The 27,313-nt window shown below is 38.9% G+C and overlaps 8 protein-coding genes across 11 annotated transcripts in view; 3 read left to right on the top strand and 5 right to left on the bottom strand.

Moving 5' to 3' along the window:
- Positions 1 to 293, bottom strand: part of LOC115995667 (mechanosensitive ion channel protein 1, mitochondrial-like) — a 5,297-nt gene extending 5,004 nt beyond the window's left edge. The window contains exon 1 of the mRNA XM_031234767.1: positions 178 to 293. The gene's annotated coding sequence lies outside the window, so the exon portion shown is untranslated. The remainder of the gene's footprint in view (positions 1 to 177) is intronic.
- Positions 294 to 618: 325 nt separating this feature from the next.
- Positions 619 to 1,952, bottom strand: LOC115995559. The gene is made up of 3 exons (XM_031234620.1): positions 1,418 to 1,952; positions 1,185 to 1,339; positions 619 to 1,089 (listed from the first exon to the last, which is right to left on the bottom strand). The coding sequence occupies exons 1-3, from the start codon at positions 1,917 to 1,919 to the stop codon at positions 889 to 891; spliced, it is 858 nt and encodes a 285-aa protein (XP_031090480.1). The 5' UTR covers positions 1,920 to 1,952; the 3' UTR covers positions 619 to 888.
- LOC115995557 (sphingoid long-chain bases kinase 2, mitochondrial) lies at positions 1,930 to 5,454 on the bottom strand. 2 transcript variants are annotated; one of them, XM_031234615.1, is made up of 12 exons: positions 5,235 to 5,454; positions 5,072 to 5,148; positions 4,147 to 4,200; positions 4,005 to 4,064; positions 3,788 to 3,865; positions 3,585 to 3,631; positions 3,436 to 3,476; positions 3,201 to 3,285; positions 2,993 to 3,107; positions 2,702 to 2,824; positions 2,518 to 2,618; positions 1,930 to 2,402 (listed from the first exon to the last, which is right to left on the bottom strand). In XM_031234615.1, the coding sequence occupies exons 1-12, from the start codon at positions 5,395 to 5,397 to the stop codon at positions 2,267 to 2,269; spliced, it is 1,080 nt and encodes a 359-aa protein (XP_031090475.1). In that variant the 5' UTR covers positions 5,398 to 5,454; the 3' UTR covers positions 1,930 to 2,266. The 2 variants fall into 2 exon arrangements, with proteins under 2 accessions (XP_031090475.1, XP_031090476.1); XM_031234616.1 differs by having other exon boundaries at positions 5,097 to 5,148; positions 5,235 to 5,377.
- Positions 5,455 to 5,786: 332 nt separating this feature from the next.
- Positions 5,787 to 10,039, bottom strand: LOC115995558 (protein REVEILLE 5-like). Of its 2 annotated transcripts, none has more exons than XM_031234617.1 (8): positions 9,666 to 10,039; positions 8,652 to 8,709; positions 7,458 to 7,581; positions 7,237 to 7,383; positions 6,994 to 7,125; positions 6,660 to 6,769; positions 6,363 to 6,422; positions 5,787 to 6,235 (listed from the first exon to the last, which is right to left on the bottom strand). In XM_031234617.1, exons 1-8 carry the CDS (start codon positions 9,920 to 9,922, stop codon positions 6,146 to 6,148), a joined length of 978 nt encoding a protein of 325 aa, XP_031090477.1. In that variant the 5' UTR covers positions 9,923 to 10,039; the 3' UTR covers positions 5,787 to 6,145. The 2 variants fall into 2 exon arrangements, with proteins under 2 accessions (XP_031090477.1, XP_031090478.1); XM_031234618.1 differs by having other exon boundaries at positions 7,237 to 7,362.
- A 1,311-nt stretch (positions 10,040 to 11,350) lies between these two features.
- LOC115996854 (proline iminopeptidase) lies at positions 11,351 to 15,638 on the top strand. 2 transcript variants are annotated; one of them, XM_031236290.1, is made up of 11 exons: positions 11,351 to 11,722; positions 12,065 to 12,201; positions 12,285 to 12,458; positions 12,650 to 12,886; positions 12,996 to 13,096; positions 13,180 to 13,252; positions 13,371 to 13,439; positions 13,549 to 13,656; positions 13,839 to 13,964; positions 14,222 to 14,450; positions 14,837 to 15,638. In XM_031236290.1, exons 1-10 carry the CDS (start codon positions 11,386 to 11,388, stop codon positions 14,414 to 14,416), a joined length of 1,557 nt encoding a protein of 518 aa, XP_031092150.1. In that variant the 5' UTR covers positions 11,351 to 11,385; the 3' UTR covers positions 14,417 to 14,450; positions 14,837 to 15,638. The 2 variants fall into 2 exon arrangements, with proteins under 2 accessions (XP_031092150.1, XP_031092149.1); XM_031236289.1 differs by lacking the exon at positions 14,837 to 15,638 and having other exon boundaries at positions 14,222 to 14,759.
- On the top strand, positions 14,923 to 15,585 carry LOC115996875. The gene has a single exon (XM_031236314.1). The coding sequence runs from the start codon at positions 14,923 to 14,925 to the stop codon at positions 15,583 to 15,585; it is 663 nt and encodes a 220-aa protein (XP_031092174.1).
- A 1,286-nt stretch (positions 15,639 to 16,924) lies between the features above and the next one.
- LOC115996855 (RING-H2 finger protein ATL67-like) lies at positions 16,925 to 22,308 on the top strand. The gene is made up of 3 exons (XM_031236291.1): positions 16,925 to 17,825; positions 17,983 to 18,103; positions 22,026 to 22,308. The coding sequence occupies exon 1, from the start codon at positions 17,118 to 17,120 to the stop codon at positions 17,754 to 17,756; it is 639 nt and encodes a 212-aa protein (XP_031092151.1). The 5' UTR covers positions 16,925 to 17,117; the 3' UTR covers positions 17,757 to 17,825; positions 17,983 to 18,103; positions 22,026 to 22,308.
- LOC115996853 (golgin candidate 4) lies at positions 18,764 to 24,883 on the bottom strand. The gene is made up of 15 exons (XM_031236288.1): positions 24,638 to 24,883; positions 23,935 to 24,033; positions 23,668 to 23,760; positions 23,109 to 23,243; positions 22,756 to 22,894; positions 22,602 to 22,666; positions 21,999 to 22,166; positions 21,779 to 21,859; positions 21,531 to 21,674; positions 20,804 to 21,100; positions 20,416 to 20,481; positions 19,963 to 20,165; positions 19,725 to 19,779; positions 19,400 to 19,579; positions 18,764 to 19,312 (listed from the first exon to the last, which is right to left on the bottom strand). The coding sequence occupies exons 1-15, from the start codon at positions 24,881 to 24,883 to the stop codon at positions 19,061 to 19,063; spliced, it is 2,223 nt and encodes a 740-aa protein (XP_031092148.1). The 3' UTR covers positions 18,764 to 19,060.
- Between the last annotated feature and the right edge of the window lie 2,430 nt (positions 24,884 to 27,313).

The raw sequence follows: 27,313 nt of genomic DNA, 5'->3' as shown, positions 1-27,313 counted from the left end.
GGGGGGGGGGGGGGGGGGGGGGGGGGGGGGGGGGGGGGGGGGGGGGGGGGGGGGGGGGGGGGGGGGGGGGGGGGGGGGGGGGGGGGGGGGGGGGGGGGGGGGGGGGGGGGGGGGGGGGGGGGGGGGGGGGGGGGGGGGGGGGGGGGGTTATGTACAAATAATAACAAGTGCACGAACCTCTTGAGTGCAGCAGGTGAAGCTGAGCTAAAAAGCATCGCGGTTATCGACTTGAGAAAGACCGAAATGAATATGCAGTGACTTCACAACAAAACTCCCGCAATTCAATTTTATTCTTTTTCCCCTTTGAAGTTTCACCTAATTAGAAGACTTGTAATAATTTTTCTAAACTTTAATAAAGTTTTAGACAAATAAATTGAAAAAAAAAAAAAGAAAAAAAGTTGTATATAGTAATGAATTGAGTTAAGTATGTCAAACCAATAGATTATAACCATATTATTTTTTTTTAAAAAATAGTTTTTTAATTAAAAATTGATCATTATTTTTTATAAATAAATAAAGTTAAAAGTTTTAAAATTTCTAAAACAAATAATATACGGAGTATAATATAGTGACTAGAATAAGTTAATAGAGGCATGTTAATTCGCTTGTAGGTGAATATGGTTAAATTTCACATGCTAATATTAAAATGGTACTGTTATCAATATATAGTATTAATGCCACGGCAGACTGACTGTCGTCTTCTAAAACTGTACTACATTACATATTTACATGAGTCCTCAAGTGTACAAGCTTTGTTGAAGCTAGGACAGAAGGAACCATGATGTGACAACCTACTACATTTCTCAATCCCAAATACAATTGACAATTCCTTTGACTGTACAAACAATGTTTCTTCAATCCAAAGTTGAAAAGGGAGGGAGGGGTGTGTTAATTAGATTTTGAGTTGGCACCAGGCCTTAGAATTTGCTTGAACAGAGCCATCTTTGGTACATTCCAGTGCTCTACATGCCTGCATACTTTCCCTGATTCTTCATTGAAGTAATATTCTGTGTAACCAGTAGCTGAAAGAATGGGCTTCCATGGGAATGTCAAAACACAGCTAAATCGCCAGTGTCCAATCGCCTTCTCCTGTGCACATATCAACACCACCTTACAGTTAGTTAAGAATACTGACTGCTACTACTAGCACCAGCATTATATTGTCAAACTGGATTATAAGTGACCTCAAAATCCTCCCACTTCATAAGTTTCATGTTTGATTTCTCGACGAGGTACCCAAAGTTGGTGCAGTTCCTCTTGAATCTGCGCAGCCCTTTGAAGGACCCTGCCGGGTCTGCAAATTCACACTCCTCTTCATATGCATCCAATGTCAGGTTCCCTGAACATCGACGACACAAGTAGTAAGTTAATAATAATAAAGCAAATTTCATGTGTTCCTTCAATTTCAGAGCAGGACCTGTAACAAAGTATGATCTCAAGAAGTCATCTTTGATGGTATCAACAACCAGGGAACGATCAACCACTCCAGACCACCCCTCGGAGGAAAGCTCTGCAATTCCTTCTGGAGCTTTAGTTTCTGTGGTGGTGGGAGACCGGAGAAGGGAAGCAGCAATGCCCAGAAGCTCAGAGCCATACCAAGCTGCCTTCAGCAGCACATTATTTTCAGGCACAGACTCTTGCTTGGTGGACGAATTATTTGTCGGCTTCTTTGCGTTACATCGCACTGTGTATGCTCTGCTCGGCAACCTGCTCGGACAATAGCTTTGCCGGAAAATGATACGGTGGTGACCGGAATGGAGGTTCGCGGTGGTAGCAGCAAAAGATGGAAGAGTTGCCATGAGAGAGAGAGGGAGAGAGAGAGAGCAGTCAGCACTCAGCAGTAGAAATATCTCTGTCGCACAACAAACAATAGCCACAAATTTAACACCACAACCTTGTGATGCTAAATAAAGGCCCATTAAGTTTTACTGCCACAAAAAGAACTTTATTGATTCTTCCCATTTCAAAAAGCATACAGAAAACTACAACCTCAAATGTCCTTTCTTAATGATACTACAATCTTTCTGGAACAACATCAAACATGCTTGCTTACATGCACGGGCATAATGCAGTAATTACTTTCCTAACCTATTGTCTATGTCACTCTGAGCTACAAAAGCTCTTGTTTACATTCCCGGTTAGTCATTTTCAAGGTGTTCAGGGCACTGCAACGACCTCAACTAAGATGGAGTCCAGAAGCGAGCTGGTGATTCTCTGAAAATCAAGTGTGTTTCATCAAAAGGCACAATGTTGTCTCAACCTGGTATTAGCATATCATTTCAACAACACCAGGCAATATGCGAAATTTCCTGGGTAGGAACCCCAAAAATTCACCATCAGACTGGACATAAATATCGCTATCGCTTTTGTTGCCAAGCTCCTCGACTTCGATAGAACATGCACTGAAAGCAAGACCATATGGTGAAGAACTGAAGACTTCTATTGGATGGTTAAGCAAGTAATGATATGTAAAATAATGGGGAAAAGTTAGATATTATTAGCATAGCAGAAACATACCTTCTTGAAATTACATTTTTCACTGATAGGTGTGTTCCATTGTACAGCTTGTGAAGTTTGAAAATGAAATCATACCACTTAAAATCTTGAAGAGTAACGACCTGCATAAAGGAAGCTGCAGTAAACAGTATACCCTATGTGGTGTTCAACAATATTATGGCTAAAAATAAAGGGCCGATCCCACCTCAAAGCTACCACTTGATGGGTTGCCGTTTGGTGTGATTTTCATTCCACCACCAAAGTACTTTGCGTTCCCAATGCATAAAGCAGTTACTTGAGAACATACTTCCCACTCACCATCATCAACCTAGATTAAGAAGTGGACAAAGCAGCCCACAAATTTTTTCCTTGATAAGCAAAGATGAGTAGGATACTATGAAATGGAATTTCTTCTTAGTAAAGAGTAATTAGAATTGTGCAGAGTATTTGCAAGGGAGGTGCAGAGGGGACTTGATAAGTGAGCAAAATACCAAACCTTGATCCTAAGATCCTGGTTATGGTGTCCAAAAAATGCTTGCAAAGCACCAATAACATAACATAAGTTTCCAAATTTCTTGTATTTTGATGCATGATAACCTGCCTTTGCACTTCTGCAAATTTTCAACAAAAAGGCAAGACAGATTGTCAAATGGAAGCATACCAAATAGAAGCTTAGTTCAATAACTTCATACAATTATCCTTACAAATGAATATCAGCAACATTGATGAAGTAATGTGGTTCTCCAATGACTCCACTTATAACTCCAACATCAACCCTACATTTTATCCCTAAAGAGCACCTCTATTAGATCCACCATAGGAGAAGGTAAGGGGAATGGGGGAAAATTTTGCAGTTCCATAGTAGCACTAGAAACTATAAAGGCCCAAATGTTAAATGAGTATAAAAAGAAATGAGCTGAATATGGGATTAGAAATAACCTTTAGCAATCCGTTCTATGGCAGCATGAGGATCATTTTTCCTGATTAAACAAACATGTATAAAATCAGATATTTCAAATCAAAGACCTAAGACCAAATTATGTGTAAGGTTCGATTTAAATAGAAGAGTAGAAGTTGTTCCAACTGACCAGCCAAATGTTCTGGCAAAGTCTGATCCAGTTCCTAGAGGGATGAGCTGTAGAGAAGGGAAAATGAACATATTTCTCTCGATAAACCATACAATGATACAAGTGTCATTGAGTACGGGAACTTACTAACTAAACTCCAAGTAAGTAATAATGCTCCTAATAAAAAAATAGATGTGTATTATATAATGTTCCTATTAACTCACACCCAGAGCAGTTGAATAGATAGACTTGGGATCATGATCGGAAACGGGTTTACCACCCAAAAAGAAGCCATTCACAACCTGCAATTGGTTTTATATAGATTAGCTTCAAACTATCTTTATTCCATCTTATTGTGGTCTGTGAATAAACTACTAGTGCATACAACAGACATGAATAAATTATAAATTCTTCTAGACTCTAGACATATATCAGAAGCACCTCGTGCAGAGTTCCATCACCACCAACTGCAATCACAGCATCAGCTCCCTGGCGTATAGCCTGGCAATGAAATTCTTATTGAAATTTCAACATCCTGCATAATAAGTTCTTAAGTTTAAGATGCACGTATTAAGAAAGCTACCTCTCTTGTTATGTCAATGGCATGATGGGGACCTGAAGTCAAAGATTCACATATCTGGTAACAAGATAGAGGCAAAGTTCAATCGAAGTGTAAAGGACCAGGGTCAGAAAACAAAGGTAAGGGTAACCACAATAGAGTAAAAGAAACTTAAAGAGCTTATGAAATTACACTTGGACATACTCCACAATGATGATATCGTCCTACTCTATCTGGTGCAGCTATTTGTATTAACTAACACCAGAGTAACTCAATCCAAAACAACCTTAACCTTTCCTATGATCATTACTAAAGGAGCAACAGAAATTCTCCACAATTGCCCTGTCAAAGATGGCATAACAATATCAAATTTGAATTATTATTATTTTTTAAATCCATTACACTGTGTTGAGCTTAAAGTTCATCACTTTTTGTTGAGGAGTGAGAAATCTTGTGGTGATCTTTAATTAGTTTAAGATGCGTAGAACCCACTCTACCTTCAGTCTTTAAAGTTTGGCTCTTGATGTTTGTGTCTAATACTTTTGGCTGTTAAGAAGTTACTTCTTGAAACAGTCATTGCCATCATCAAGATTGGTTTTTTTTTCCAAGCCATCATTGCTTCAAAAGTCAAAACTTAAACAGAAAGCATACTCTTTTCCTCTTTTCATACGTATTCCCTATGCTAAGATTAAGCAAGATGATAATTTGCGGTCTCAAACAGCTCTAGGAAAACAAGAATCCGCAAGAAAAATTAGTGTGCTTCTAAAGGCTATGTATGGCACAGCTTCTAGAACTGAGCTAATCACTTTCCAAAAAAAAAAAAAGAACTGAGTTAATCATCTTCGTCATGTCACTAGCTGAGCTAGATTATATACAAACATGCAAGCAAATGATATCAGCAGAAGACTATGAAATCAGTTAAAAAGGAAAAAAATCGTAGAAAACTCACGTTATAGTCAGTACAGAGTCTAGACCTGAGGTAAGGTAGCAGCTTCTTCCATTGCTCACCGGTCTTTCCGTTAGCTCCTGCTCAAATATCAATAACAGAATAATACCTAAATTAGAATGTAAGCAACCAAGTTAAATTCGGAGCAGAGGGAATAAAAAAAGACCTCGTGGATTGACGACGAAGACGAGATCGCGGCGGGGAGGGGAGTTAACGCCGCGAAGAAAGGTACGGCCGGAAGTTAGATCTGGAGGAGCCACAGGTTGCTCCGCTCTGATAATCGGAGGTTTCGCCATCATCGCCACAGCAATCCCGTGATGAAGCACCATTTACTATTAGCGACGCAATGCACAGTTTTTTATGCGTTCATAAGATTTAGAAATTTCTTGTATTTATTCTGTTCTTATCTATACTACAAATTAATTTATGATTGATTTTAAAATTACGGGAAAAAAAAATCATAAACGAAGTAGTTCGCTCCATTGTTACTTTATTGGCGGGCAAATATAACTAATTTTACTGGTAAAGCATGTCTATATTTATTTTTCTTTTCTTTTTTTAATATAATTTTGTTGCGTTTATATCTATCTATAAAATACAACCGATTAAATAATGTCAAAGGTATACGTTGACAATCTTTACACATTTTAGCTACTTTCAACTAACATTTTGCTTCAACTAAAATGTACTATAACCTCGTACATAAATAAGCCGGGAATACGAAAGAAATATTTTTCATTTAAAGATAGGATGGAGAGGTGCAATGTATACACCCCACCCCAACAAAACTCTATATAGCACCATTTTGACATTTTCTATACTACACTATTTTCAAATACAGTATGAAAACCCTGACACCATAACTCATCACATTCACAGACAACATGGATTGGATTCTAAGCAGACACAACCGCCACCTATAATAAACCTCAAGAGAGTATATAGCATTATAAGCACGTTATATGCACAGCAACTAGTTGACAGACAATTTGTAGCCAGCAGCATTCACACAAGGTTGACAACAAGGTGTGTGTATCTATTTGCAATCCCACTATTGATTGTCTTGTGTAGACGACGTCATGTCCCCACCTCCCCGAGGTTCTTGAGAGGAGCACCCGCCTTATTCTCATCCTCAGAAACCGTACCATAGGACGAGAGCAGTCTTCTCTGCACCCACATTAGCAGCAGACAACAAGAACAATTTCAGAAAGACATTGTTATTGAGTATTGACTAGGATTTCTTTTGAATTTAGAGCAAATAGGATGGAAAGGCCTTGCATTAGTTTTTACTTACAAAGCCTTCAAATTCAGGGCTTACTAAATTGGCGCAGAGATTCTTCATCAGGATCAAAGCCTGTGAAGCAAGAAATGGAGCACATTAGTCGGACCGCTTATCAGTAATCATCACACAACTCACATCAAGTCCCCAGCCTCACCACTTATGATCATGCTTTTTGAGTAACTTTTATGTATTGAACTAGTGCAACTTCAATTGAAATATTGAACAAATGCATCATCTCATGCAATAACTAACACCCAGTTTCTTGATCAAAAAAATAGCAAGAGTTTTACAGCTCTGAATTTGGCATACCGTCTCAACATTTATGGGGTCCATCTGGTTTAGTCTCTGCAAGTGATCACTCGAGTTTGGATCAAAGATGCTGCCAATAAATTTGTACACTTGAGCAAAATCAGGAACGGCTGCATCCAATCAGAAAGGGAGAGATATTCCAATTAGAAATAAGCTGTTTAAGAACTCACCTCGCTGTATGTATAATTGTGCATTAAAGAAGAAGTGAACACAGGCACACAGCAACAATAGACCAAAATCTATGTCTACATTATACAAAACATGCTAAAAGGGAAAATTATGGAGGGGAGAGAAAATTGATTGGAGCATTTATGTTGCAACAGTATAGACTGACCTCTGATTTGCTTGTTATGTTTATTTTTTCCATTTTCACTGGTTTCATTATTTGGGCGACTCCCATTAATGCTTTCATTACTGCTGCTGTTGCAATTTTGAGTCACAGTAGTGCTCGTGAACCGTGCATCATCTAAAGAGGATGCAGAAATAATAAGTTCCATTGTGATAAAGCGCAATTGTTCCTTCAAAAAACTTACACTTCTGTTAACCCAACAGAATAAATAATCACATCCTACATTACCTTTTGTCACATGCGACACACTAAAAGCGGGGACATTATTGCAACTCCAAGGAGATAAAACTCTGCTTCCAATTGCATGTGCAGGCACAGATAAGGAATCAGGACTGGTTACAAATCCAGGTTCAACTGGTGAAGGTTGAAGCAGTCCTGTGAGTTAGGAAAGATGTATTGAAAGACTGTAAGAAACACTTCCCAAAAAAAAAAGGTTAACAGGTACCCACCATTCTTTGGGGCTTTTTGTGGGTATGGATGAGCTGCTTTCCTCTTCGGTCGTGGGGGAGGTACATGTTCATTTGCCCCACTTTTCTGGACCTTCAAAAAGTACTTCTGAGCATGGCTGCGTATCTGCAAATATTACAAATATGTGGGTCATCCTTGCATTCGTACGACAAAGATCATACATACATTTATATAATGGAGACATGCAGTGATCAAACTGCTGCATAATTTTGGCATAGAAACCAAAAGGTACATGCAACAATGTTAAGTTACTAGATAATGATTAGGTTCGTGCAGTGTTGTAAAAATCAGCCTAGATGGCCGCCTAGGTGCTAGGCACCCCTAGGCCAAAGGGATTTCACTCCTAGGCACTATTTAGGCAGCCGGCCGACTAGTCAGCCAACTCGGCCAATTGACCAAGTTACTCTTTCTTTTCTTTTCTTTTCTTTTCTTTTTTTTCAATTTGGTTTATTTCGCTCAAAACAACATCGTTGTTTGGTTAATAAAACCAAATTTAAAAAATCCCAATATGCTAAAAAAAACCCAAAAAAGGGAAGAAAAAAAAAAACAAAAAAGTAAAAAATCTCGCACAGCAAGCCTCGCTTTCTCTTCTCCCTTCCCTTCCAAATTCCATCGCCTCGCGCACAGCCTCACTGTAGTACAGCCACCCCACACTCCACAGCACCGTCGGCTCATTGCACAGCCACCCAGTCGCACAGCATCGCTGTCGTCAACTGGTCGCACAGCCAGCCTCGCCGTCACAGCAGTGACGCACAGCTCCACAGCCAAGCTCCTCCTTCGTGGCTGCCGTCGTCGCACAGCCATACCCCTTCAGGATTGCTTGAAAAGGTGTTTCTTATTTGTACTTAGCACTCAACGAGTGTTTTAGCAAATGTATACTGCCTGCCTGCCTGTTATTTATACACTGCCTGCTGTTTTTTTTTTTAAATTGTTTCCCGCCTAGGCGGCGCCAATTTGGACGCCCGACTAAACCCTAGCGCCTTCTTGGGCTAGTGCAGCCCAATCTACAAAACATTAACCGGGCTAGTGCAGCCCAATCTACAAAACATTAACCCCATATAACTTTAGGTCGCTTCCCCACCCCATGAAGAAAAGATTCTTCAAATAAACTTGGACAAGTACTTCTTAAACATGACGGTGGATCAAATAGGTATTAAATGTGGAAGATTATATACCTGGATAACTGTCTTTGACCCAACAAAAGCTTCAATCTTTTTCCAATCCCGGTCAAACCTGAAAATTGCAGAGAGAAAGGAGAAAGTCTGGGTGAGTGCATTCTCCCTGTCACAGAACTTTGAAATCAAATTATACAGAGTAAAAAAAAAAAAAAAAAGAGCATATCCATAGTCTCAAATCTTGAACAAACCAAATCAAATCAAGTTTTTTAAGTGGGTAGGCTAGTGTAGTCAACATTTTTGGTTAATTCCAGAAAACACAGCCAATTCCATCGCCTCACATCTCTGATGGGTACACCCGAGGTCTTACCTTCGGGTGTCAAAACCACCTCAGATGTGCCTCCTTAATTTAATCCACTATAACTCCACACCCATTTTTCCCAAATAACTTCAAAATTTATCCATCTACTGCTACCCTTTTTAACACTCACCATTGTAAACCAAGATAGCAAGCATTGCAACAAGCTGATAGTGTTTACTTTTTAAGGTTAAGAGAAACCTTTGCATCTTTAGCACCTCCTGATGCATTTTTCCAATTATGTCCTGCCTTTCAATTTGTAATATAACCATCAAGAGCACCACCACTTTGGAATAACCCATAAAAAAGTTTATGAGCTACAGTGGCCAGTCGGCAAATTTAAGATGCTCATACTGCTTACACTACAAAAGGCACCTCATTTAGTTAAAACTTAAGCATATAACTTTATACAACTTTATATTGTTCTCCTTATACTAAGGATACATTTCCCATAGCAAAACAAAACAAAACAAAAGAAATCCATTACATCCACTTGAGCTTGGTCTAGAGTTGATAACATCCAATTTCAGATTTCCAAATTCCATACAAGCACTAAAAAGAGAACAACAAAACTGAAAGAAAAATACCAAAAAGTTTGATTAACATGGAGGTTGAATTTCATAAACCAAAAGTTCAATTCAATTTCCTTGATTACTGATGTCACCGCAAACAATTGGAGTATATGTATAGACAGAGAGAGAGATAAGGATACTAACAGCTGAAGGGCTTCGAGAAACTTGTCGTGCTCCTGCTCAGTCCAGCTCTCTCTAGACTTGCTGATGGTATAGGGCTTCCGGACCTTCTTATTCTGGTCATCCGGAGCAAATCCTCCTCCTTGGAAATTCGGATCCCCAGATGCCGTATGATTCACTGTCGTCCCCGGCGACGGCGAGTACATCCCGGGAAGACCCGTTTTCGTATAATAGCAATACGGCTCTTGACCTGGTGGCGGATTCGGGTACACGGACACCATATATGATCGCCAGGTAACAAATTTTCAAGTTTTCAGCTTTTTGTGTTGAGTTTAATCTGATCGAGGTGTGTGTGTGCGTTGAGAGTTTGGGCGACAGAAGAAAGGTGAAATGAAATGAGGAGGTTACGTCTTTTTTCGTTTATATATCGAGAGAGAGAAGAGTGATGATGTATGCCGACTTTGTATTGAAGATGGAGGAAAGAATCCTAGCCGTAAACGTGTCGAGAGGTTAGTGATGGAGATGAGAATTTCACCTTCATTTCACAACAAATTAGTCCCTACGACCCTACTCTACAGAAACCAATACTAGAAATATCATAAAATGGTCAACATCTCGAATAATGTTACCTAGGACCGTCGATACCATCGTGTAGTACTATAATTTTATATGTTGGTGCAATGTATTTCTAGACTTTGGTAGTTCATGTCATGTATTTCATTTGCAACTTGCTAAAATTTAAAATTGATCATAATTGATAGGGATATTTATCCTTATTCACCGAGTGTACCTGACCTTGTTATATGTAGTCACTAATCTTTTTAGTAGATGTGACACTGACCTTACCTGATCACTTTCAAGATCGGTGTGCACATTTCGTGACGGTCATTCACGTGTCTCCTCACCTCGTCTTGTTACCTCGGTCAGAGTGCGTCACACAAGTCGCACAACCAACTTGTTCTTCCATTATGCACATGTCACGTGTCCTCCAACGAGTAAAACACGGCATGTGTCGTAAGGAGCGCATATAAAAGCATTTAATTCCATAGCGAGAGAGACATTTTAAAGAGGTAGGAGATATGAGATAGATGCTTTTGTGATCATACTTCTTATGTCATCTATTTCACTTCCTTCCGACCCCATTTCACGCTCGGTCTGCACACCTTGTGATAAAAGCTTTTGTGGTATAGATGTGACACTGACCTTAATTACTTGATCACTTTCAATATTGGTGTATATACCTCGTGATAGCTATTCACATGTCACCTCACCTCGTCTTGTTACCTCGGTTAGAGTGCATCACGCAAGTCGCACAACCAACTTGTTCTTCCTTTATGCACATGTCACGTGTCCTCCAACGAATAAAGCACGGCATGTGTCGTAGGGAGCACATATAAAAGCATCTAATTCAATAGCGAGAGAGACATTTTAAAGAGGCAGGAGGTAAAAACTTTTGTGGTTCGACTTCATAGGTCATCTATTTCACTTCTTTCCCACTCCCTTCTATATAGAACTGCATGTCGGATGCCACTAGACCACAAGCTCTGGACTATTATTAGATTAATTAGTTGTATCAAAATTTAATCAAATGCAATTCAAATAATCAAACATGTGAATGTGTGCACAATTTTGTTTTTGCTTTTGCTTGTTTTTGTCTTTTTCGAAGATTGCCATTGTTTGATTTTTCGTATTGTGGTACATGTTGGCATCTCATCATCTATCAAATGCATAGAATGAATCAAAGATGCGTGCGTTGATAAAGCCACTCCTTCACTTCCGCTGCTCTTATTATCCCATCGCCACTTCTCGCACTCCCATTAGTTTACTCTCTCCCTCAACTATCCGATTTCTCCACGGCTACTGCTACTCCTCCCCTGCGGCACTTCGCAAAGTAACCGCCATGAGCCGCGGCAACTCCTCCGCAGCCGCCGGTGACTATTCCCCGGACCACGTCGTCGGTGATTGGTTCTCCGTGCCCGAACTCAGGCTTCGCGATCACAGATTCGCTGTCCCTCTGGACCATTCCCTAGATCCCCGTACTTCCGCTACCATCTCCATCTTCGCCCGCGAGGTCGTCACTGGTACACTCTAAGTCTTCTCACTGTTAGTTTGCTATTAGTAATTAGTCACTGCAATACTGCATCCATAGAAATGTTATTTAAGTAAGTATATTGAGGTTTGGCCTTTATTTATTTTTTAAATTGAAAACGTTTTGATGACTAAAATGATTAGATCCCACTAGTCAGTAGTTGCATTCGTATCAAAATTCTCAGCCAAACCAATTGTTCATGTTGCGATAGAATTGAAGTACTCTGAATGGCATTCTGAATGATCAATTCCTTTAATTTTCAGTTTTTATTTAATTTGGATGAGCTTTGTGAATGATTGTGTTTTCCATCTTCATCTGGTTAACTATACCACAGCTGGAAAGGAAGAGCTTCCTCTACCATATCTGGTTTACTTGCAAGGTGGACCAGGATTTGAATGTTCACGACCAACTGAAGCTAGTGGATGGATAAGCAAAGCTTGTGAAGAATATCGTGTGATTTTAATGGATCAGGCATGCCCCATCCATCATTCTCTTTTGAGTATAAAAATTGAAACTTTTCTACACCTAATAATAATAATGTGCTTACACTGCAGCGAGGAACAGGCTTATCAACACCCTTGACAACATCATCTATGTCACAAATGAAATCTGCTGAGGATTTGGCTGATTACTTGAAGCACTTTCGAGCTGACAGCATAGTCTATGATGCTGAATTTATACGCAAGCGTCTTGTTCCTGATGCTGGACCTTGGACAGTTTTAGGACAGGTATCATCCGTAATGGCCTTCAGAAATTGTTTTTGCTTATTTATTACTTGTGAGTTGTCATTAACCATAGCTAGACAGTGAATATATGTTATGGTGATAGCTCATTCATTTTGTGTATAAAAATTTGGTTGTGACGTGAGTTGTTCTTATAGTGTTGTATATTGATGATAATCCGTCTACTTTTTGCTCAGAGCTTTGGGGGATTTTGTGCAGTCACTTATTTGAGTTTTGCTCCGCAAGGATTGAAACAAGTTCTAATAACTGGTGGACTCCCTCCAATTCAAAGTGGATGCACTGCTGACAGTGTATACAAAGCTTGCTTTGAGCAAGTTGTTCTTCAGAATGAAAAATATTACAAGAGGTTTCCTCAGGATATTAAAATTGTTCAAGATGTTGTACATTACTTGGCAGAGTCTGAAGGAGGAGGGGTGAGGAAACTGTAAAATGCGTTTTATGTATGTGATAATTTGGTTAATTTCTCAACATATTTAGTATGCTTTTCTTAATTCTCCCTGTTTTCGCATGTGTGTGGTATAGGTGCACCTTCCATCAGGTGGCATCCTAACACCCAGAGGACTACAACTTCTTGGTCTCTCGGGTTTAGGATCTAGTACTGGTTTTGAACGCTTGCACTACTTGTAAGTTATCATTCTTTGCCATTTTCTTTTGGAAACTCAAGGGTACACAATATAATTTCTCTTTTTGATACAATAACCAATAGGTTTGAGCGTGTCTGGGATCCTGTAATAGTCCCAGGGACAAAAAGGAGAATCAGCTACTACTTCTTGAGTGCTGTAAGTGACTACACTCACTCTGTTGCACATGGTGTTTTGTTTCTGTTAGATTGTTTTTTTTTTTTTTTTTTTAAAATTTTCCGGCAGATTTAAGTTGTGCAATTTTCCAAAATTGCAGTACGAAAGATGGCTGGCATTTGATACAAATCCTTTATATGCAATATTGCATGAGTCTGTATATTGCCAGGTAACATTCATGGTACTGTTGAAATCTATACACATGCTGTGGAAAAGATAAATGTAGCTTCTACAATGAGTTCTTGGTTTCTAATTTGTTAATTATATGTAAATTGAAGGGTGCCGCTTCAGAGTGGTCTGCTCACAAAATAAGAGCTGAAAATGAGAGCAAATTTGATGCAATTAAGGCTGCTAAAGAGGGACGTCCTGTGCATTTCACTGGAGAGGTAAGAATGAACATCACATTGTTCTTGAAAAAAAAAAAAAGGAAACCTGAAGAGATGAGCAGTGTTGGCCAGTAAAATACTCTTAAGCTCACTTTTACAACTCTTATATCCAATTAATGCAATGCCTAAATAAACAAACTGTTATAGTGTATGACATTCATTGTTCTTGCTCTTACCTGCAGATGGTATTTCCATGGTTATTTGACGAAATCCATGCCTTGAGGCCTTTTAAAGAAGCAGCAGAATTATTGGCGAAGAGGAAAGATTGGGCTCCACTCTATGACATTGCTACATTGAACAATAACAAGGTATTTCATTTGCTGTTGACATACTTAAGATTTGACTCCAGTCACTTATATTTTTGGCTGTTTAACACTTTGTATGAGCAACCCTCAGAATTAGCCTTTCACAGACCAAAGTAGAATGCCAACGGTGTAATCAGATCCATTGAAATTTGTCTGAGTAACCCTCACAATTAGCCTTTCAGCAGTTAAGATATGTGGAATTTCATTTTCAATGATGCTGTATGCCTGATATTTTAGAACACGTCTTCTAAAAATGACAGGTGCCAGTTGCTGCAACTGTTTATTATGAAGACTTGTATGTGAACTTTAAGTTGTCTATGGAGACAGCTTCTCAGATAGCGGGGATTAGGCTGTGGGTGACAAACGAATACATGCACTCTGGTCTGAGAGATGGCGGAGGTCAGGTTTTGGATCACTTGCTGGGTTTGCTAAATGGAAAGAAACCGCTGTTTTGACCTGAACTTCCTTTTGGACGCTCATTCCTGTCGGGTATGTGACCACTCAGATATCTTTTCACTAATTACTTCCTACAGACAGAAGCTTACTGAAATGTTTCGTCTCTTGTAGCTAGGACTCTCTTTTGGGTTTTGTTCTTAATTAATACGTAGTAATAAGTTGAGGTTCTTTGTCTACTGCAAACTATATTAAGTAGTGTACCTTAAACATGTTTTATCTAAGTGAAATCATAAGAACTAGGTAAATGTACTTACCAGCATAGCAGCAAGTAGGTGATGGGTTGTCTGTCCTATTTTAAAATTGTTAGTTGTTTGTTAGTTAAACAACAATGATCTTCGAAAAGCACACACAAATATAATATGTGATGAAGTTGACATTATCATAGGGAGTCAATTATTTTGATCATTACATATACACAGTGTAGCATAATCTGAATTCATCGATCTCCCACTAAAACTTCCAAAAACTACACAAATTAAACGCCGAACGCATGCCTTCCGGATTAATGGAGAGAGATCAGATATGGCCGTTAGCTTCGGGGTCTGACCGTCCAAGCAGCGACGACGAAGAATCGCATTCAAACACAAAGGAGATCCATCGGAAACGGCTCATAAGAAAGTGCTGCGGTTGCGCCGCCGCTGTGCTCCTCGTCGCGGCCGCTCTAATCGTCACCCTCGCCTTCACGGTTTTCAAAGTAAAGAACCCCGTTATCACGCTCAACGGCGTGAACATCGAAAAGTTGGAGTTCCTCAACGGCACGTCAATGCCTAAGCCCGGTTCTAATATGACACTAAGGGCCGACATTTCCGTTAAGAATCTGAACTACGCATCGATGGAGTACGGCAACACGAGCAGCAGCCTGTTGTACCACGGCACGGTGGTTGGCGAGGCGAGGGGTCCGCCGGGGACCACGAGAGCGCGGCGAACGGCGCGGATGAACATTACAGTGGATATCATGACGGACCGGATCGTGTCTCAGCCGAGCTTAAGTGGGGATATGAGTAAGGGAATGCTCACCATAAATAGTTACACCAGAGTGGAAGGGAAAGTGAAGTTTTTGAAAGTGATAGAGAAGCATTTGGTGGTGAAGATGAATTGCAGTGTGAGTTTGAATGTGAGTAGCAGACAAATTCAGCATCAGGAATGCCAGCGCCGAGTCCAGCTCTAGATTCACCCTCCATCATATGTTTCATTTCATCTACTATTTGTTTTTTTTTTTTTTTTCTAGAAAAAAAATCTAAATTATATAGGCTACAAATTCATCTATGATTGCATTTTTTTAGAAGATTGAATACATTTAAGTTTGAACAACTTCAGTTAGGATGTAAGATACGAAATGTTATAAAACACAAGATTATAAAATTATTCATACTTACGCTACTATAATACCTTGCAAGTAAAATGAACTGAGATGATGTCTCTTGATTAGTAATGCTATAGTGGTGGTCAATCAGTTAGACAAAGCAATAATGCATTCAAACAATTACAATGACCTATGTTTGTAGTATTGAGGCATGGGTAAGTAAGTAAGTTAGTAGGGAGTTACCTGATATATTTTTAGACTTGGTCTTGAAGTCAACCATTCAAAAAATTATATTCAAATATTAAGAAAAAATTAAAAAAATTGGAGTAATTGAATTTCCTTAAACCCCACCAGCAACAACATATAATATAATGAGTAAATGAGATGGAGGCAAGAAGTATGGTAGATGAGCGAACTAAAGTCAGCTGAGGTTGATCAACTACATTGGATGGTTGGATGATGCAATCGACATTATTATAATTGTAATTGTAATTAGTGGATTCTATATTATTTTCATATTTTGAACGGGTTACCAAATTCAAATTAATCAATAATTAAGTCCAGATGACCAGATGTGAGTTGTACCAATTACCAACCTCCTTTTATTATTATTATTTTGATTTTGATAATTAAAAGAGATTATGAAGTAGAGTAGTTTTGTTGAGTGTGTGTGTGATGGAACACAGAGTGCAGTGTACAGACAAGGTCGTAGAAAAGTGAAGCAGCGGACAAAATGGTTGGGATGCAGCTTTGGTTTGACAATTAAGAATAGTACAAACAAGACAACCTTGCTTTTCTTTCTTTCTTTCTTTCTTTATTTATTTATTTCTTTTTGTCTGTTTAGCGTAACATTCTCCCTCCCCTGTTCCCACTTCACATCCATCCTCAACACCATTTCATGCATATTCAAACTCTCTTTTTTCTTCTTCTTACTATTTATACATAAATAATAATGAACACAATCCCTCCATCAATAAATTGCTTAATTACTGATCAAATCTCAAAGTTTTTATGATGTTATAACACTTGTTGAATCGAACACGGATGATGTTACGCAATGAATCGACCTCATACTTTAGACGAAATTTATGATTAGAATTAGATATTGATGTGGTGAACATCAATATTATTATTAATTAATTAAGATGATGATAGGAGATTACTTAGATAGATGTGAGTTGGGGAGGGGAGGGGAGGGGAGAGATAGAAGATGAATGAGTCCCATCCCATGTTAGCCATTAAATGAGCTTCTCTGCTTTCCCAATAGTATTAAATGCAGCAGCTACACACCCCACCCACCTCTCTTTCTTCTCCCTTCTTCACCCTTCATCTCCCTTTCTTCTCTAATCAAATGGACCATTTCACCCTCCTATCATCATCTTCATCTTTCACTTCCAATGACAATCCCCTCTTTCTACGCCGCCGCTCCTCCTCCGCCTCCCCCGCCGTTAACCTCCGCCAATAAGCCTAATTCCGTCTCCACCAACTTCACCACCATCGGTCTTGGCTACGCCATCGCTATCGCCTTTGGTTTCCTCGTCCTCTTCTCCACCGTCCTTCTCGCTTCCTACATCTGCTGCCGCTCTATCGCCGCCCGTCGCCGCCGCCGCCGCCTCGATGCCGAAGCGGGGTACCGTAATTCGCACCCTGACGACAACGGGGTGTACCTTCCGCGCATAATCTTCGTGGCGGAGGACGACGAGGAAAACGACGGCGTTTCGGGGCAAAACGTGGCCCTTGGGCTCGATCAGGCGGTGATCAACTCGTACCCCAAGCTGGTGTACTCGAAGAGGAGCGGGAATCCTGGGAATGATACTTTGTGTTCCATATGTCTGTGCGAGTACAAGGATTCGGAGATGCTGAGGATGTTGCCGGATTGTAAACATTACTTTCACGTCACGTGCATCGACGCTTGGTTGAAGCTCAACGCCTCGTGCCCCGTGTGCCGGAACTCTCCCTTGCCGACGCCGCTGTCCACGCCGTTGTCGGAGGTGGTCCCGCTTTCACAGTACTCCGATGGACGGCGAAGGCAATGAATGGAGTGTAAAGTTTAGATTTTTGGTTAGTGTAGGATGATGCTTGGAGCGCAGCTTGAATTAATTAAGGTTGGATTATTATTATTATTATTTTTTCACTGCGGAAATTCTTGTTATTTAGTGGTGTTAACGTCTCGAGGAGATTGATTAAATCCGTGATCTCCAATATCTTTGATTGATTGAATGAATACACAATATAATATAATGGACCAAATTCATTTCATAGGGAAATTTCTTTGATTTTGAAATGATGGGATTGATTGATTTTGGGAATCTCGGGACGGGAGAAACCTACAAAGCCGGAATCGTTGAAGAAGCAAGCGAAAGAAAGATCCTTTGATGATTTGGTAAGAGTCAAAAGTTGAAAAAGTAGGCACTTGTCTTTTTGAGTCATCCACTGTGCTTTGCTTTGCCTACCCTAGCTAATGTTGTCTGCCTGTCTGTCTCTCTGTCTTTTCCTACTACGGACTCTATGCACTCCAGACTCCGGTCAAGTGTGTCTGTGTGGAATCACAACTATATACTGCTTACCTGCCATAGCCCCCTGCTCATTGCTTTCATTATTCTCTCAAATTTTGCTTCCTATTATCAAATCTTTTACTTATTATTCATAAATCTTTGATATAAAGCAACTTTTCTTACTCCTTATTCACACAATGTAAAAATATCTTATCTCTATCATGCAATATAGTTGTGGCTTGGTCGTCTCGATTGTGGATGCTTCACTGTTTGGCATAGCAGTTTGCTAGTAGTAAAATCACAAATTCTATGCTTTCTTTTGTTCGCTTGCTTTTTTACTTTTAACTCTTGCTTATATACTTAAAATATCAATAAAAATCTATCACTAAAACTGTAAATAACCAAAATATTAATAAAATAAAAATCTTTCACTAAAACCCAAATTAGTAAAGAGCAGTGCTACAGTCACAATCAGGTGTAGTGAAGTTTATTAACATTAAACTTTGTAGCTTGAAAAGTCAATACTAATGCAACTTTAGAGGTTCATATTTCGTCTTCTTGTTTTACAATGTGTTGTCAGTGAGTCAGTACAGAAGCACTATGCTCCTTCATAAAGATGAATGAAAATAATGGGTACATTTGGTGGGGGCTTGCAAGCATTTAAAGGGGACATTTTACGGCATTGAAAATAAATGTTGTATTGTGTAATATCCTCCTCCACTCCATTCCACTCTACAAAAAAAATTTGGTTGAACAAAAGAATTACATTACTACCACATAAAACCAAAACCTTTCTTTCTTGCTTTCTTTCTTTCATTGCCATTAATTAATTACACTGTACATTGTTAATATCTTGGGGGTGGCCTTGAAAATTGATAATTTGTTTCGGATGAGGTGAGAGGTACAGTTGAGAACTCTGAATCTGAGTGCTCTGCTAACTGGAAGCTCCCTCTTGAAGGAAACGTTTGGTTTACAGAAGAATTCAATCCTCCTCCATATTCTCCTTTCTGCTGCCCATTGCTCGCTTCTGCAGCCTCTCTCTTCTCTCTTTCCTCCGTCTCCATGAGAAGAAAATCGACCCACAGATCTGCAAAGGACTGACAAACACAATACCCCCATCATTTCAATATGAAACTTCATGTTTATTCACAGCTTTACTGTGACCATGGAAGAATTATCATCACCTGGTTATCTGGAGCCATATTTGCAGGGCCTGAACCTCCGCCTAATATGCCACCTACTATTCGGCCTGGGAGACCAAACACACCCCGGACAACACCTTTCCCTGATCCTTGGTGTGCAATACCCATTCTCTGCTTATCTTCATCAGAAAATCCCAGCATGCGAACCATAAGATCCAGAACCTAAGAACATAACAAGTTCATGACATATTAATCACAAAAATGCTAACAAGTTTATCCCATTCTCTGCTTTAATATTGAATGCTGTGTTCCACATCAACACCTCATAAGAAGGGAATAATCCAGCATGCATGCTTAAATGACATACCTCTTTGCTGTGATTTCTTTGGAAGTAGGTCACTAATAACTTGACCACGATTCGCCTGCAACGTTACAACAAAGTCACTGAAACTTAGAACAACATTGGAAATAATACTAATACAAAAGTCATTGTATTCTAATACTGACACAACCACAGCTGTTATTTTACCAAAATTCAAGTGCCACGGGTGCAGAAAGGTAATGATAGTAAGTTGTATACACATAAAAAGCATACAGAAACTAACCTGTCAACATAATTGTCAGAATCTAAAGACATCCTGTTTAGTCGGGTCATGCTCTGTTCAAGAGCACGTCGTAGTTTTTCATTGTCTTGCTCAAGTTTATTCATCCTGATTTTCACCACACTAAACCTCTCCTCTGCTTCTGAAAGCTTGGCGAGTACTTCTTCCTTCTCCCTGGTCAGGGTTTCAGACTGCTGATATGCATCCTGATAAATTCATAGAGACCATTTACAATTGAAAAAAAAAAAAAAAAAGAGACTGGTCCAAAAGTTCACAGTAAATCAAGGATGACATGAATTTCCTGATAAACATGGTCATGACTACGGACTACCAGAGGTGAGAATATTAAAATCACAAGAATATTGAATAACAGCTCTAAAATCTTTGACTAGCAATATTTGATGGAGGAATAAAATCTCTATTCTACTATAATTCAAACATGAAATTCTTTAGGACCTTTAAAAGCTCAGAAAGTCTAGCTGATTCTTCCTTTGCTGCCGTCAAATCTTCGGCCAGGCGTTCCTGAACACAAAATTGACAATGCCGTAAAAATCACAAACTTCTTCAGATATTTTTTTTGGTCCATAATGTTAGACAGTTAGAGAACACTGCAACCAAATGGAAGAATAAGAACAAATAATAACAGTAATAAAAATTAGTAGTTCCTCACTTCCTCCATCCCAATTTAAATGCCAAAGTTTCTTTCCTTGGCTGTATGAAAAGATGCTCAATTTCCTAAAAGGAAATTCCAAGCAGTAGATGTTAGTTAGCCTAATCCACGCACATGAGTCTGCCCCAAACCACAATCAGTTAGATGCAGGGGGGAGCTTTGGATGGAATTTACCTTAGCTTCAATTTCTGCATAGTACTGACCAAGGGCAGTTTGCAGGTTAAGGACTTCGATGTTCTTGGCTTCTATAGTGTTCAAACAGCTTGCTACTTTTTTATTCAGCTCATCAACCGTTTCCTTTGACTTCTTTAATTCACTATCATTAGAAATCTTAATTGCTTCTAAACTAGCAACTGCCTGCTTAAGAGATTTCTCCAAGTGCAATATCTGAGCTTGTTGGTATTCACTATTTTGTCGTAGTTCTTCAATAACTTTGCTGTCTTCATCCATTTTCTCTGATTCTTCAAATTCCTGGAAACAAGGCAGTAAGATCCTCATTTTCTTCATGTAATTAATACTCCGTATCATGTAAGAGGCCCGTAATTGTGGAGTAGAAATGATAGCTTTATCAAGGATAAAAGATTGAAGTATTAGGACCAAACACCTATCCATTTTATTATTATTTTCCCGTATTCATAGTACTCAGTGAGTGGACAAATCACTAAAAAGAAAAATGATAAGGCTCCTTACCACATGATCAGAAAGTCCACATCATGGTCCTTTTCTAAATGAAAAGTAAATTGAAAGAGCATAGTGGGAGGAGATTCTGAATATGTTTGAGACTAATTCATAAAGGCATAAAGCATAGTTATCCTATTGCATACTGATGATTTTTTTAAAACCATTCAAAAAATCAGTACTTCTATAATACACCAAAAAATAAAAAAGATGTAGAGATGACCTTCTCTAGCAAGTGCTGCTTAAGACGGTTAAGTTCTAGCAACGCTTTGTCCTTTTCTCTTCGTGTTTCCTTCAAATCATTTTCAAGCTTTTGCAATGATTTCTCCATTGCTTCCTTTTCTGGAAACGCTGCTGATGACTGAACCTAAAATGGCAAAAATACCAAATAGGTTATCGAAGGAGGTTGAATTGGGATGATAAGAATATAGTCACCTCACTTTATAATATCTAAAGGTTGAGCATACCCACCTCATTACCACCAGATGAACTAGCCACTGCTGACAAAAGTTTGGATTCTTTCAAGGAAGCCTCCAATTTATCTTTATCATTCTAAAACAAATAGAAGATATCAGAGCAAGTTGACAGCCAAGCCTTTTCTTACCTTACAATGGTTATGAATGCAAATTGCAAATGCACTAGAAAAAATCTAAGGTGAACTTAGAAAGAGTCAATTATGAAGGGTATTAACCTTGAGATTGTTATTTTCTTTTTGCAGGACACCTATAACTCTCTTCAAATCCTCCACTTCTTCAACTGCTTCTTTATTATCTCTTTTATGAAGGTTTATTCGCAGCTGCTGGATTTCTGCAACTTTCTGATTCATCTCATCATGAATGCTTGCAACGTCTGAAGTCATCTGACACAAAGTACACAGAAAAAAGAAAGATTGTGAAATTACCATAAATTGTATTTAGCCTTTTAGAGGTGTGAAGAAAGGATTCATAAAAAGCACTGATTCTTATGTCACTGATGAAATAAAACCAACCAAAACCATGCAACAGATGGATAATTTAGTAAAATAGTATAGTTGCAAATTTTCAAGTATGCAATTTAAGATTCATGGATGTCAATATAACAAGAACCAAATTGTAAGTTGTAACACAGTAGCCAGTGATGTGTAGACAGGGAACCAAGTTAGGTAACAATACAACAAATAAACATTCCAATCCACACACACACACACAAAAGCAAAGGAAAACAAATAATAAGCCAATAACAAATCATATCATATGCAAAACTACATGTATTAAAAAGCAGAGATCCTTATTGATTCTATGGTGTCAGAACTTACTTTGTCCTTGTCAACTTTTAGTGAGTTCAGCTCCTGCTGAAAAGATGCATTCAACTTCTGCTCCTCTAAGAATGAAAAAATGCAATCAGTATGAAAATATCAGTAGAAGCATAGATGAAATAACATTATTACTGTAAAATTAGTGTGGAAGTACCTTTTAATTGTGTTTCAATATTTGCAAGCTTGCTACGTTCTTTATCAAGCTCCATTCCCAATTGCTTTATCTGTAACTCATAACCCGATTGCATGGATATAAGAGACCTGTTCTTCTCTTCCAGCAAATCTGCAAGCTCCTAGAAGCATTATATATCTGTCAATGTTGTTTGTTATAAAAGCATCCAACGTAATAGGCAAAAGCAGTTAAGATCCCATGATATGATAACACTTGAACCAAATCAAAACAGGAAGCATATTTTCCATTAAGAGAGAAAAAAGGAGAAGGTTCAGCAAAAGTAAATAGAATATGATTCATTTGAATAATTTTTTTTTTAAAAAGTGCGATATTACCTTCTCACGTCCAAAACTTTCTCCATTGCTTAGTCCATCATGCCTGGGCAAAACACCATTACTGGTTGGGCTTCCTACAGTGTGATTTTTTGCTAGAATTTTATGATGACGAATTGGTGATTGATCACTGCTCCCCTAAACAAACCCACATAACAATTCATTAAGTGCTTGTTTGGTTTAAAGGGGGGTTAACAAATAACAATTCCTTTTGCTAATAGTGAGGGGATTCCCTCAAGAATATAACAAGCCCAGTATCTAGGATAAAACTATAAAAGAATCAGGCCAACGGGTTGGGATTAAGAAAAAATAATATAAGCATCGGAATGGGGGAATTGCCAATTCAGTCACATGAATCAAATGACACCTAAGTACATGGGCTAGCAAATCTGTGAGATAAAAAGAATAGAAGAGAAGGAAAATTACTGTCTGGTAACAACAAATAACTAAGAACAGGGGTGAGAGTAAATAAAGTGCATCTTTAAGAAAATTAGAACAAATAAGCAGCATTGAAAGAAAACTAAATAAATAAATGCACAATATCAAATGATCAAATTAGTACCCTGGATGAGTGTCTAGATGCAGTCTGTGTAGGACTCATTTGTGGATTTTGCTTCAGTGAACTATTTTCTTCACTCAACCTTCCGATTTGATCCTGTAAAATGAAAATTAATTAGTTTTGAAAAGCGAGAAACTACTCTTAGATCAAAGGAAGAGAACATTAATGCCACAATGAAATGAAGAACATAATTTCAAAAGAGAATACTATGCATTAAGAAAATGATTGTTTGGAGGATCAAGAGAATTTGTAGTTCAGATTGATGATTACCTCTTTCTCCTTTAACAATGCAGCATAGTTAACAGACAATGCTTTAATTTCAGCTTCAGATTCTTTCAACCTATTGATTTCTGCTTTGTATTTTTCAATCTACAACATAAGTCAAAGGAAGGAATGTTTTATTAGTTTGCCAATGAGTACATATGCAAGATTGCAAGGATATACTAATAACAAATAGCTTAATAGAAGTTTTGTGTATTGGTCATAAAGATTGACTGCAGCCACCTCCAGGCAGATTAATAACATATTATTGACCCCTTATCCTCACCCCCAAACAACAGAGAAAATTCATGTACAATGCAGCTCTACTAAATGAGAAAATTAGCATATTAATCACATGAACCACAGAATACAAAGCAGCAACTTTCTCCAGCCTAGTTGAATTATCAACAGCAGATTTCACCTAAAATAACAAATCCGTGCGGGCACATTATTAAAAGTAAACTGATTCTCAATCGTGCTGAATAATAATGAATTAGCTCAATGCACTGATAAAGGGCTCTAACAGAGAAACTAGAAGCCCAACTCTCCAACTAATTTGTAGATCACGTCACAAGAGTGCACTGAAACCACCTAAATAAATAAAAAGAACAAGCTTGGAACGCCCTAAATCCCGATTGCATCGGTATCCATATTAGTAGTTAAAAAGAACCTCGAGCTCAGATTTCACAGAGAGATAGAGTGAGCTTAGTACTTCAAACTTGTGAGCGGAATCGAGGCCATTCGCAATCGGAGAATGATGATTATGTTGTGCCGGCGATTTGGAAGGGGAGAAATTCCGAGAAATCCTTCGATTGGCGGGTGAAAGTACTGAATTGTGGACTGAATCACCTGAATTGCTGGAAACTGAAAGCTGGGGATCGTCATCATCATCGTCCTCGTGTATCTCAAGCGCGATTCTATTCAAATTCTCCTTCAAACTTTCGATTGAGCTCCACATAATTTCACTGCTCTCGAAAAAAACAGTTAACCTTCAAGGCTTCAACGCAGCTTCCCCAAAAAAAGCATAGAATTAGCGAGAGAATGTGAAGACAACCAAGACGCAAAGAAGACAAAGTGAGATTTGAAGAGAAGTAATGGTTTTGTGGCAAATTGAATTGAATGGTAGATCTGGGGAAGGAAATATTGCGGGGGTTTTCATAAATAAGCAGAATTACTGCGCGTAGATGATGGAGTTATTCAAAGAATGTGACGTACAATGCAATTAATTATGGTGTGACTTGGATTGTAAGTGGTAAATGGAGTTTTGAATTGGGCTCCTCATATGGAGGCCCCAAGTAGTAACTATTATGTACTAGTAATCCATAACAAAAGGATTCATCTTCTTCAAGATAACTATCAATCATTATGGTCCACACACCTGTGTGGACCATACTATCAAATAATGCACATTCAATATAAAAATAATGTATATTCAGTATAAAAATAATATACATTATATTCAGGGGATGTACATTATAAAAATAATGTACATTCAGTACATTAAAAATGCACATTTTATTATGGTCCACACAGCTGTGTGGACCATGGTCCATACAATAATTTGCCGATAACTACAAATATTGGCAGGATAATTATACGATGGAATAAATTAAAATTGATCCAAAGCAAGATCAACGCGAAGCGGGTCTGGGCGAGCAACCTGGGTGGAGGTCATACCTCGATCAAGGTCAGCCACCTTGGTCAAGGTCAGGCCTCGGCCGAGTCTGTCACTTTGGCCGAGGTCAACCCTCGGCCAAAATACTTGATCCTCGCATGCGCGATAGTGCAACGTTAGGTGGGGCCCAATGTCGATGGGGTGACCCTCCACTGTTCTCTTTGGGGTTGTTAGGTCAATTTGGTATAAAAGTGCTCCTTAGTGTCCGATCAAGGACACAACTTGTCTTAAGAACACATTTGTCGGATTATTACATGAATCTTTCTTGTAATAGCAACTCGTATTGATTTAATACAAAATTATCTTTGTGATATATCCATTTTGTCATATTATTACATATTTTTTGTTCGATTCTTACCTTTGTCATATCCTACAAACATATTCGGGTTTATTAATTTGGGCCAACCGTGATATTAAAATCCATCATTGGTGCTTTCATTGAGGGTTCGACGTCATGCTCGAGCGCGTTATATCCCTAGCTATGGCAATGTCAAGATATAACTCCCACAATTTTCACAACTCGTGTGGTACTCGTACTCCCTCCCGGCCCAATGATCCTAACGAGACGGTGAGTAGGAAAACACTGGCCATGAGGTCGACCGAAGACCTCAGGGATTTGATAAATAACAATCGTCAAGCCGAGCTGATCCCACTTGCTCCACCTACAGACCTGAGCTTTCAAAAGAGGGTGGCCACGCTTCGGCAAGCTACTGCTTTATTGACACAACCCGTGGATGGACTCCAAGGTAGCCTCTTGGCTCCTCCACTTGGCCCCAACCCATCGAGGCGAGCCGAGCCGAGCACCCGTCGATCTCGTACACCCGAACCTCATCTTGACGAGGAGGTCAATTCCCCTCGACCATCAGAGGTTGGTCCGAGTGACAAAAGGTGGAGGGAGCACGGCGCGACCCAAGCTACCATGTCTGCCTTGGGACACTTAAGCACGCGGGTTTCGATTCGTAACCGCCTTGATTTGGGACTACTCAATGGTGCACATGCGGAGGTATCACATTGTGTAGGCCTTCAAGCCCAAAGCCCCGTGCTCTACTGCGGCAAGAACATGCATGCTCATAATTATCTTTTACCAGCTTCGCATACTAACTTTCGTACGAATACATTAAAGGATATTATATTATTTTGTATGTATTAACTATTTACAAGTTTCATCAAAATGTTTGATAAGATTAATATATTTTTAATTTGTACAAAATCATTGAAAAGTTAAAAGTACATCACTCTTCTTCTTAGCTTCATTATTTGATAGCCTCTATTGTAATTTAATCATATGGTATGATTCTTATAATTGAACCAACCATTAGGATTCCATTTTTATAAAGGTGGGTGTGGAATATATTGAAAAGTAGAGAGGGTCATGAATATATTCCAGGAAATTAGAGGATTAGTTTGTAAAGTAAAATAGTCAAAAGGAGTGTATTGAAAATTGAAACAGACCATAGGCCCTATAAAATGCAATGTGAGGTAAACAGTAGCCATCTCACTCTCAGCATATAAACCCTAATGTTATAATGCCATAGCCGTCGTCCTCCTCATATATCATCTCCTTCGTCTGTATATTTTCATGGCGTATTAGATTTGTTATTAGGATATTGAAAAGAGAGATGCAATGACGAGGTTTGATGAAAAATCATATGATTGCGTTTCGCAAGATGAGCTTTACATCTATGGTTCGTATTCACCGAGCATCTCTCTTTG

The sequence above is a fragment of the Ipomoea triloba genome, chromosome 11 (genome assembly GCF_003576645.1).
Source record: "Ipomoea triloba cultivar NCNSP0323 chromosome 11, ASM357664v1".
Lineage (NCBI taxonomy): Eukaryota > Viridiplantae > Streptophyta > Magnoliopsida > Solanales > Convolvulaceae > Ipomoea > Ipomoea triloba.
Note: the sequence above shows the minus strand (reverse complement) of the source record. Positions and strands in the feature narration are given on the sequence as shown.